The sequence below is a fragment of the Centruroides sculpturatus genome, unplaced genomic scaffold (assembly GCF_000671375.1).
Source record: "Centruroides sculpturatus isolate CEXI.00-Female unplaced genomic scaffold, Cexi_2.0 scaffold1015, whole genome shotgun sequence".
Lineage (NCBI taxonomy): Eukaryota > Metazoa > Arthropoda > Arachnida > Scorpiones > Buthidae > Centruroides > Centruroides sculpturatus.
The window spans coordinates 239,541-251,884 of record NW_019385196.1 but is presented as its reverse complement, the minus strand read 5'-3'; the positions used below and the strand labels follow the sequence as shown (position 1 = coordinate 251,884).

At 32.6% G+C, this 12,344-nt stretch overlaps 2 protein-coding genes across 2 annotated transcripts; one reads left to right on the top strand and one right to left on the bottom strand.

The window, feature by feature from the left end:
• Positions 1–3,698: 3,698 nt before the first annotated feature.
• On the top strand, positions 3,699–6,377 carry LOC111635998 (lipoyltransferase 1, mitochondrial-like). Its single transcript, XM_023381146.1, has 3 exons — positions 3,699–3,773; positions 3,854–4,253; positions 6,346–6,377. The coding sequence occupies exons 1-3, from the start codon at positions 3,765–3,767 to the stop codon at positions 6,375–6,377; spliced, it is 441 nt and encodes a 146-aa protein (XP_023236914.1). The 5' UTR covers positions 3,699–3,764.
• A 2,100-nt stretch (positions 6,378–8,477) lies between these two features.
• Positions 8,478–11,905, bottom strand: LOC111636009. Its single transcript, XM_023381162.1, has 3 exons — positions 11,704–11,905; positions 10,030–11,275; positions 8,478–9,468 (listed from the first exon to the last, which is right to left on the bottom strand). The coding sequence occupies exons 1-3, from the start codon at positions 11,831–11,833 to the stop codon at positions 8,694–8,696; spliced, it is 2,151 nt and encodes a 716-aa protein (XP_023236930.1). The 5' UTR covers positions 11,834–11,905; the 3' UTR covers positions 8,478–8,693.
• Between the last annotated feature and the right edge of the window lie 439 nt (positions 11,906–12,344).

Below are 12,344 nucleotides of genomic sequence, written 5' to 3'. Positions count from 1 at the left end.
AGCAGTTTTTAAGTATATTTTGTAAGATTAAAAGTAATTTTATAACAAAATATATATTTTGTGAAATATTTATTTTGTATAAATAGTAAAATTCCCTATTAAATGAATAAAGGAAGTATTATTGTAACACTTTTAATATGTTGGCCATGTAACTGAGATGAAAAAGGACAATCTGCCAAAGGAGGGTGCCTTTCAGGTGGACTTTCTAAGAAAAACTGGTCCCTATTTAGGTGTTATACATGTGAAAACAAACTGGAAAACATGTGGCCAGCCCACTGGTCAGGCAAGAAGCCAAAACCAACTATTCATGTTCAGTGATTTTATTAACTTGGCCATGGGTGGGCTCATCTGCTGTTTTAACTATCTACTGTAGAGGACTTAGGTTCAAGCCCAGGTCACATTCCAGAAATATTTTATGAGTGATTTGCCCTGGAAATTTTGGGTGTTATACCTCAATATCCAGTTACCCCATTACAGATAAGATTGAATCTATAATGCTGTGAAAAAAAAAGACCCTTTCATTACCTATGAAACAGAAAGAGTATTAAAAAAACTTTCAACGTGAGAAAAGACTTTTTATGATAAAATTTAGTCTACTTTGACTAAATTTTATCATAAAAAGTCTTTTCCCACTTTATTAACAATTTTTAAATTAATTTTAAACATATAATTTTTCTTAAATAATCAATTATTTATCCTTAATTTATGAAATCAGTAGCAATTGATGCTAAATTAATAAAATATATTATATTTTTCCAACTTTTAATGCTACTCTGAAGAAAAAATATTTTTATTTTACGTATTATTAATTATTAATTAATTAATGGATTAGAAATTTATGTGGATTACATCATCATTTTCATTCTCTTCTCTGTTTGTTTTTGCTGGTTTAACTGTCAGGTTGAAATCTTGAAATCTTATCAGGTTGGATAAAAGACAATTTATGGCCCACCAGTGACCAAGACGTTCTGTTCCCTGAACACTGGGAGTTTGTTCATGGGTTCACACCTCGCCAGGATGGGCTGGCCACATGGAGTTTTCCAAGTTTTCTCCATGTCTGTAACGCCTGAATAGGGACCAGTTACTCTTAAAAAGACCTCCCGGAAGGCATCTCCCTTAGGCAGATTGCCCAAGTGTTTCAATGCCATAATTTAATAAACAAACAAACAAAAGATAGTTTATACCCAGTTGATGAGACATATTGAATTTGATTGCCTAATAAGCTAGCTACTGTAATTTCAGTGGATAACCTGCTGGTTATCTGTTTTTGAAAGATAATTTGAAAGGGATCACAAGATATACAGTAGGGTAGGTTATATGAATATTTTATTTTCTGTGGATTATCCCCAAAATTACATTAATTTAATTGTGATTGATATTCACTTGTGGCTGGACATATAACCTTAATATGCTATTATCTTAATATAACAAATCCCATTTAGCTATCTAAAGCTAATCCCAGTTAGAAATGCTCTTCTATCATTGTAATGAAAGCACAATAGCACTGAAAAATGTAAAGTAAAACAAATATTCAGGTCTTAAAAGCAGAATTGTTTTCTAGAAAGAACAACAGCATACTATTTCATTTTCAATTATTTCCATTAGGAGAGTCTTATCCCCTAACCATTGTTGGTTCAGCCTGATCTACAGTGGGACAGCTGGTTGGCAAGGGACAAGACCCAACACATCCAAGATAGGCTGCCCATTGGAGTTGCTCACCTAGCACCAGAGCAGTAGGCTGATGCCTTAACTACTTCAACCATCCACTCTTCATTGTTTATAATCATTTATAATAATTTTAATTTATTTAATTTCTTTGTTTAGCAAACAACTGTTTTTTACGAAATTCCCATTAAATGTTTAGAATTTCTTTGAACTGAAGCGAGAAAGTTGATATATTTATAGTAATTTTTCATTTTTCTATCAAGATTCAGGTATGTATTTATTTATATAATTAAAAATAAACAAGGGGGGAACAAAANCTTTTTATATCAGTTAGTCCACTTAATTTTACTACATAGCTGATAAAGAAATGATATAAAATTCTAAGAAATATTTTGAGTGTATAAAGTAATCAATCAGCATCTATAAATTATCTTAATTTATAAAACTTCTTGTAAGAATATTTTAATGCATAATGTCTGAAAATCTCTGCATAATTAAGAAAATACGCTCCTGAAATATGCAATTAAGACATAAATGTAGTTTTCAAAGTCTGTTGTTAGATAAATTCAAGATAGAATGGTTTAAACAAATTTCTTTGCTATAATATTAAGCTGATACAATTTGAATAAATTGGAAATATATACAGAAAATTTATTAAGTTATTTTTTATGCATTCTATTAATTTTCTTTTATATACAAGGGATAAATGACCCGATATGCTTTATTGAAGTATTTTATTTTTAACAATTGCATTCCAAGCATTCTAAAGCCTTTCTGGTCAAACCAGAATGGCTCGTCCATGCTTAGTATGCATGGGTGTCCACAGAAAATTTTCCAGGGGGGTAAAGCTTAGAGACAAATAATTTCATCAATAAATTTTAATTTAATTTTTTGGGGTTTTCTCCCCCAAGTAAATTATAGAATACAGTATTGCATTAAAGTGAGTCATAGTTGAGGGTGTGAGGTTATCTATTTCAATTATGTTTGATTATAATTTGTGGAAATTTTTACTTCATCCCAGGGATGGGCAAGTGCCATGTTTGTCCTCTGTGCAGCCACCCATGTTAGTATGTAATTGTTAAGATTTATTGAAGTATTTTTTTTTATCTAGCCATCTTTCTAGTAATTTAGCTTATTCAAATTTGAATGTATATTTTCTTTCATTTATTTTATTTTATTTTCTTATTGCTAGATATGTATAAATAAACAGCTTTTTTACATAGCCATTCATATAATAAGCAAACATGCATTTTTGATTACCTTCAGTGACTGTTATCAGATTATAACATTAATATTTGAGATTGTAACCTGATGATAGTCATTAAAGACAATTGGAAATGCTTATTTGCTTATTAAACATATTGCTGGTGTATATAAATTGTTCATTTTCACATATTTAATGAAATAACCAGTTCAGGTTATTTTTTTATTGCATTAATATCTAGTGAACATTACTGTCTTGTTTGGTACTTTCCAATTTTTTTTTTATTTGGTGACCCCTTTCAGTATACTGGAAGACCGTGACATTAACCAGTAATACTGGTCACAACCCCTGAAAGGGTTGCGACCCACTGATTGGGAAACACTGATCTGAATACTGAAATTCAATTGTTTTATATCAGTTCTTTCAATACAAGTTTTTGAGTAAGTGATATAAAAATCCACCCATTGATCATTGAATTGGGATATTAAAAATTAGAGTAATATAAAAAGTTGAAACGATAAAAAAGAAATATATTTAAATATTCGAAATAAACAGAAAATGATTGTATATTGTTTAAATTTGATACGCAGTTAAACTGATTAAATGCCGCAATTTTTTCACCTCTGAAATTAGCACTAAATCGAGTGTGTTCCTGAACTGAAGAATTTCAACAATAAGACTCACTAATTTGAAAGTCAGCATAATATAATTTGATGATAAACATGTCATTTACAATACTGTAATTCATAAATACTGCAGGGTTTTTTATTTAATATTTCAGAAGGAAGATCCATTCATAAGTATTATTGATACTTTATGAGAGTGATATTATTTAAGTGAGTGCTATATTGAAGTTTGATTTCATTAAATTCTACCACTTGTTGAATTTTGGACAATGATTGAAGTAATTGTACTTCTTCGTATAAATTACATAGAATACAAATTTCTACCTGTTTCTAATTAATTTCTAAATATTTTATTTAGATCGAAGAAGACAGAGTTAAATACATTTATCCAAATGAAGAAATATATAGTGGAATTGAGGAGAATATGAGAAATTTGAAGAGCTGGGAATGGATTTATGGACGAACACCTCGGTTTACTCTCCATAAAGAATTCATAGTGGAAGAAACTATAAATCTACCTATACGTTGCTCAAGTAATCATGAGACCAAGAAATTAATTATTGAAGTTATTATTTATCATGGAAAAATTGAAAATATTTATTTGAAATTGTCTGATGTTGAAATATGTCCATCATTGAAGCAATACTTTTGTGGAATTTGCATGAAATCAGATATTATATTGCAAACTATCAAGACCTGGACTGAACATAATAGTCAGCATAAAGTATTGGAAAAGTATGTGAAACAAACATTATTAAGTATATTTTCATAAATAAAATTTGAAATAGGATTATCTGAATAATTTTATCAAATAATAATGTAAAGTTTTGATTTTTATGATTAATTTAAAATCTTTAATAAAAGTTTTGGAAAAATTTTATGACATTTTAATTAAAGAATATGGGATTTTTATATCATAAAATACTTTATAAACTTAATTTTATGACTAAACATACTGTAAATACACAGTTTTACTACAAATATTTGTTCTTTATGTTACCATTTTAGCAGTTTTTAAGTATATTTTGTAAGATTAAAAGTAATTTTATAACAAAATATATATTTTATGAAATATTTATTTTGTATAAATAGTAAAATTCCCTATTAAATGAATAAAGGAAGTATTATTGTAACACTTTTAATATGTTGGCCATGTAACTGAGATGAAAAAGGACAATCTGCCAAAGGAGGGTGCCTTTCAGGTGGACTTTCTAAGAAAAACTGGTCCCTATTTAGGTGTTATACATGTGAAAACAAACTGGAAAACATGTGGCCAGCCCACTGGTCAGGCAAGAAGCCAAAACCAACTATTCATGTTCAGTGATTTTATTAACTTGGCCATGGGTGGGCTCATCTGCTGTTTTAACTATCTACTGTAGAGGACTTAGGTTCAAGCCCAGGTCACATTCCAGAAATATTTTATGAGTGATTTGCCCTGGAAATTTTGGGTGTTATACCTCAATATCCAGTTACCCCATTACAGATAAGATTGAACCTATAATGCTGTGAAAAAAAAAGACCCTTTCATTACCTATGAAACAGAAAGAGTATTAAAAAAACTTTCAACGTGAGAAAAGACTTTTTATGATAAAATTTAGTCTACTTTGACTAAATTTTATCATAAAAAGTCTTTTCCCACTTTATTAACAATTTTTAAATTAATTTTAAACATATAATTTTTCTTAAATAATCAATTATTTATCCTTAATTTATGAAATCAGTAGCAATTGATGCTAAATTAATGAAATATATTATATTTTTCCAACTTTTAATGCTACTCTGAAGAAAAAATATTTTTATTTTACGTATTATTAATTATTAATTAATTAATGGATTAGAAATTTATGTGGATTACATCATCATTTTCATTCTCTTCTCTGTTTGTTTTTGCTGGTTTAACTGTCAGGTTGAAATCTTGAAATCTTATCAGGTTGGATAAAAGACAATTTATGGCCCACCAGTGACCAAGACGTTCTGTTCCCTGAACACTGGGAGTTTGTTCATGGGTTCACACCTCGCCAGGATGGGCTGGCCACGTGGAGTTTTCCAAGGGAAAACTCCACGTGGCCATTTTTCTCCATGTCTGTAACGCCTGAATAGGGACCAGTTACTCTTAAAAAGACCTCCCGGAAAGCATCTCCCTTAGGCAGATTGCCCAAGTGTTTCAATGCCATAATTTAATAAACAAACAAACAAAAGATAGTTTATACCCAGTTGATGAGACATATTGAATTTGATTGCCTAATAAGCTAGCTACTGTAATTTCAGTGGATAACCTGCTGGTTATCTGTTTTTGAAAGATAATTTGAAAGGGATCACAAGATATACAGTAGGGTAGGTTATATGAATATTTTATTTTCTGTGGATTATCCCCAAAATTACATTAATTTAATTGTGATTGATATTCACTTGTGGCTGGACATATAACCTTAATATGCTATTATCTTAATATAACAAATCCCATTTAGCTATCTAAAGCTAATCCCAGTTAGAAATGCTCTTCTATCATTGTAATGAAAGCACAATAGCACTGAAAAATGTAAAGTAAAACAAATATTCAGGTCTTAAAAGCAGAATTGTTTTCTAGAAAGAACAACAGCATACTATTTCATTTTCAATTATTTCCATTAGGAGAGTCTTATCCCCTAACCATTGTTGGTTCAGCCTGATCTACAGTGGGACAGCTGGTTGGCAAGGGACAAGACCCAACACATCCAAGATAGGCTGCCCATTGGAGTTGCTCACCTAGCACCAGAGCAGTAGGCTGATGCCTTAACTACTTCAACCATCCACTCTTCATTGTTTATAATCATTTATAATAATTTTAATTTATTTAATTTCTTTGTTTAGCAAACAACTGTTTTTTACGAAATTCCCATTAAATGTTTAGAATTTCTTTGAACTGAAGCGAGAAAGTTGATATATTTATAGTAATTTTTCATTTTTCTATCAAGATTCAGGTATGTATTTATTTATATAATTAAAAATAAACAAGGGGGGAACAAAATAAAAACATTAAACAGGGGCCATTCATTAATTAAGTATACTCTTTAAGGGAGAGAGGGGAGTTGCAAAAAGTACAGGAAAGATTGGGAAGGAGTTGAGACATTGTTTACTTGGACTATTTTAGTGGTATTTAGTGCCATACATATTTGTTCTTATAAGTCTATGTGCATAAACTACCAGAAAATGTTTACATAACTTTTTAAAGTCATTACTGTCAGGATGATCTGTGAACTATTGTACATGTAGTTAAAGGGGAGAGGGTTTGCCAAAAGTGTACAGTTATATGCAACATGGAGGAGGCTCAAAAAATACAGAATTAATGGATGGCACCACAGAATAAGATATAATTATTTAGTTTACTATAATAAGTGTGTCATGTTTACATCTCAATTTACCTTAGAACTTGAGCAGTTTTCTACTATCTGATACACTTTTTTTTCACGTTTAATTTCACTTAACCCTGTTCTAACCATGGTGTAATTTATCGATTAAAATAAACTACAATTAATCAAAAGTAAGATAGAAATTTGAATAAGTACCACCCATCAATAAAAACTAGAACAAATACCGCCACGATAAACGTGATAAACACTCCACCCTAGTTTTTCTTAAATCGGTAATTGTCCGATCTTTTAGCTCGATATGACCTCGATTGTTGAACTCTTATCCCTAATCTGCCCCTCACTCAGTGAAAGTACCACCCACTTTCTTGTATTACCTTTGTCTAACGGTAAATGACTGTATCAATAACATAATTTGATTTATAGTAACTCTAGAAAGGGTGTAAGGTCGTAAATATTCAAGAATTTCACACGTTCTCCTTAAGGCTCTTCGATTGAGCAATCACACAGGAATGCACCTCATTGAAATCAATATTTTTCTAGGTATTTGGGGTACAGAAAAATTTACAGTGGGGTTGTTTAAATGAATAAACAAAAAAACTGCACGATTTTGTTTCGTTCTGCATAATCATCGGAGCGTTTTCTATAACACATTGTCAAGCGGCTCGCTCGGGATCAAAACAATTGTTTTCAATTTTAAGGCCGTCTACACCCAAACTTATCTATAAACTATCCCCTGTGCGATTTGTAGGTGAATTGGACTCCATAATCTCTTCTTTCCATCTCTCCCCTTTTTCTTGGTTAGCCCAAATTCCATTGAAGTTCGGTATAACGCGGTTAAAGAAATGGAACAATATGGCAGCCACATCATCATCTGTCCCGATTCTGACAGATACTGATCTGGGAATCGGTCGAGCGTGCACATTTGTCTAGACTGTTTTGACCTCTGAACCCGATAGCAACTTAACACAATACTCGAGTCTAGTGTTGTGGGATGTTACATTTAGTCTTTTAATAATAATAATAATCCCACATCCTCAAAAAACCCTTTTGTGATTAGAGATCTTGTGAGAATTTTGATCGTTACGCACGGTAGTCGGGTGATTTTTTTATTATTATTAATCTTTGTTATGTTTGGCTTCTCTGTAATGTAGTGATTATTTTCGAGTTATGTTTATTCTGTATAAAATTTGCGAAATTTTATTGTAAAATCATCTAGTTTTGTTCGTTGTATACGTCATAAAATCGCTCTTTCTTTTGCATTTGTTAGAATATGCAAATTTTGACTGAAAAACACCACAACTATGAGTACAAATTCGCGAATTATAATCGCAAAATAATTTTCTGGTCGTTATCTGTGTTATAAAATGACTTTTTTACGTATTAAAGTATGCAAATTTCTATTAAAATTTATTAATTTTGCTCTTAGAACATAACGATTTACGTTTTTAAATATTGAAAATTCTACTAATTTGCATTTTAATAGCACAATTGTTGTATTATTTCTCACTGTCCTTTGTATAAGATTTATGGAGTTTGATCTTTGAAAACACAATAATCGTATTTTTCAATTCTCTGTTTTGTTTTCTTAATGCAAATTTAGGGCATCAAAACATAAAACTTCCATTCTTTTCCTTTGAATTGTGTATTAAATTATGCAAATTCCGGTCTTAAAAACGTAATTTAAGGATATACTTTGTTGTGCTGAAAATTTTGATATGCAAAATAAATTATTATACACTCGATTTTACAATGCGAAGATTTTTCTTTTATTGATCGGGGGAATGCTGTATCTACAAGTCTTGTGCGGAGAATTAAATATGTAATATGGATAAAGTGTCAAACGATAGTTCATCCTTTGTCTTCAGGACTCACCCATGGATATTCTGTAGGACACGGCTGGCAAGTTTTCATATAACGAACACCACCTTGATACCACACGCTGCACACTGTAGGATGGGGACAGGGTTCGGGTAGTCCAGTATATTTAGATTTGTCACATTGCCATGGCTCAAAATTTGCTAAATTATCTAAAGGGGTAGGATTTCTCATCCATTGTACCAGTTGCCAGTTAGTAACGAACCATACGTCTTGCTTATCCAAAATATTGTCCAGAAACTTGAGGAAACCACGACGATGATGATCCGTGTTGAACCATGCCGAATGGTAAAACAACCCAAAGGGAGCTTTATTGTTTTTATAATGGCGATTGAAGTTTTTCGTCAGCATCTTGATAACACCTTCTTCGTCTTGCGGATTGGCGCAAGCATCTGCCATAGAGCATCGACCACCTCTTAGATCCAACCACATAACCAGACCGAGTTCCCAAAGTCCGGGATAGGATTTAGTAGGACAGGGAGCTATCATACACTCGTGATTTATGGCATAATCGAGAGTGTAGGGCCAAAAGGGTGGACTATTCTCGAAGATTGGCATGGAGGCATCGTAGGTAAAGTTGGCTTCGTATAACATATCGAACATTTTGTTGCCACCTATTTGTAGAAATGGAGCTCTCATCCCTCTGATGTCTTCAAGTTTCACTCCTCCATATTTATGCAAGATTTCACGCTGACCTTGAATTTCTTTGTACCATTGCGACTTGGAAAATTTCTCTCCGTAACTGTGACTGTAAGAAAATATTGTTAACATTTTGCAAAATATTATATATCACAAATGTATAATTAAACTAGTTGTAAGAGTTGTATACCCATACATTGATCTTCTATCTCGTGATACATCATAATTAAGTTTAACCCTCTTAACCTATGGATAGTTTCTCATATTAGAAGTAAAATTTTCTGCCTGTTTGAGTTTCCAGGTGATTCTAACTCATGTAATTCATCATCTAATCATGTAATTCACCGTGAAAGTTAGTACTGTACAATAAAAAAGAGGATGCACTGCATCTGCCTGAAAATTTGCCCAATTTTTACAACAATATAAACAACAAATCTAAGTTACTTTAGCCTGTATATTAAAGAAACGTGACTAAAATTTCGAAATTTAACGGTAAAATGTGAAGGTCGCAACAAGGCCACCATTAAACAAACATTCAAGGTCAATGAAAACGTATGTTATGGAGTAATTGGAAAGAGGGGTTTCGAGAAGCTTCAAGGTCATTGTAAGGTATTTTTTATATCAAAATTCTAGTAAAATTTGTACTACGTGAACAAAAATTTGTACTTACGTGATGGAATGAGAGGCCATTTCGTGTCCCTGAGAGTAGAGTGTTTGAACTTGACCATAGTCCGTCCATTCGTGAGAAACGTAAAAAGTTCCTAAAATAGGGCACCCGTTGGGATTCTTCCTTCCCGTCAGAAAAATACTTTTATACAAATCATAATTTAGGTCGTTGATGGCATCATCGAAAGTCAATAACACTATCTGAGGCACTTGATTGGCAGTTAATCCCCCAGGGATATCTGTGCCACCACATCTGCAATCTGGAAGAGCACATGAATAAGAATCGCATCTAACGGCCTGAGCGAAAGGGGGTGGTGTAGAATAAACAGATTTTGGGCGCGAAGGAGGAGTGTTTCTTAAATTAAGTGTCGTCTTATCCGTCGTGGCTACTGTGGGCGATGCTGTGGTTGTTGGTATACGTCCTCTGTTGGTAATTTTAGTAGGGTAATCGTAATCGCTTGATTGGTAATCCGGATAATCTTGGACGGGCGATGTATCGTAGTTAGTAGGATAGATAGTTGGTGTTCTGGTAGAATTTAGGTGTTTCTTACTATAATCGGGTGGATAATCATATTGCGCTGGTGGTGGCTCGTATATTCGTGGTTGGTTGTTGTTCTGTTTGATCGAAGTCTTACGAGTGGCTTCGAAGTTGTCATCGTACCCACCTAAAATCGTTGTTTGGTTGTGATCGGCATCGTGATCGTAAGATTTACCATTATTAGAGTGTAGAGGAGGTAGATCGCGTATTTCTTTACCATAGCCATTTAATTTATTGGTGTTATCTCTGCGATAATTGGTGTTTGTCGATTCGTCTTTAACCAGAATCTGTTTTATGAATACATCGTAATCAGATACACCCGGTATTCGTTGAATCACTCCAGAAGTTTTCGGGGGTCCGTCATTGACGTATATACCACCTTCTGAATCGACGTAGGGGGGTGCAGCTTCATCCGAATCGGGTGTGTCGGGCTCGTAAGACTCATTAACATCAGGGGATTGACGGTTATAGGGATTGAGATTTTCAGGTTCTAGCTCTTTTTTGTAATCGTGTGGAGATTTATATATTGCAATAGTCGTGGGTTCCGTTGTTGTAGTGGTAGTTGGCCTGTTTGTAGTGCTTCTGCTCCTGTTATGGAAGGATAATTGATTATCGTTGGGGGTGGAGATGATTGTGATGTTTGAGCGATGCCTGTTTGAATCAAAACCATCTTGAGGAGGACGTTCTTCAGTTGGGTTTGGTGGCTTTTCACCTGAAAAAACATAAAGGGGATAAGTTTAAAATGGCGTTCTAGATACAAATCATTAGTCAAGTCATTTATACGCGCGTGTATAAAAAATCATATCCGGATAATAGAGCTTTCTTATTATACAAACAATGGCAAAATCGCTGACATATTTTTCTTCTTTTTTTTCAATCGCAGGCATTGAAAGTGGAATTGAGGAAATTGCTAAGCATTCGACATTGTATAAACTTCAAGGACTTTCATATCCAGGTTAAAGAGTATTGTAAGATAGCGTAATAGTTGTGGAATAGTACAGAAACGTGACCAGCCATATGTCATACACGATAAAAATCTAAGCATTATATTCATAAAAGGAAATTGAATTGAAGAGGGATGCTTTTTCTCACATGATTATTTACGTATTTCGTGTCAAATTAATTAAAGTTAACACTCACCACTGGCACATTCGACGTTCCTAGGCCAGTCGCACGTTTGTAGTTCTGCACTAAAATACAATCCACCCGTACAACTTTCGTGTAAAGCATCACCAAACACGCATACGAAGTACTTGCTGCAGTCGTCCATATCTGCGAAGTAACCGAATTGTTCTGGGCATTTGAACGACTTGTCCGGTTCTCCATGGCATTTTTGAGTTAAAAAACCTGTAAAATTTCACATTAAATACGTAAATTATTATGTTTATATAATTTTGTATTACTTACAAAGCATTAAACTTAAATTATTTTGTATCTTCAAGGATGATTTATGAATTGAAATAGTATCAATGCTGTTTAGATATTAAAAAAAAATGGTGTTAGAGCTTCTAGATGTAAGAAAATTGCTTAAATTTAATACTTTATAGGTTAAATTCTTAATTTTTTAAAGTATTTTAACTGTAAAATCTTACATTTTTGTGCTTAAAATACATCATTAAACTGAAAGATAATGTGCGATTACTTAAAAAATTTAAATTTAAGTTAAAAAAGTGCACGAACAACGCTACTTTTAAGCCAAAATTTCCTTTAAGCAAGCAATTTTTAATTAAAATGCATCTTTTTGAAGAATATTCCGATTGAAGATGTGTAATTTAGTGAAG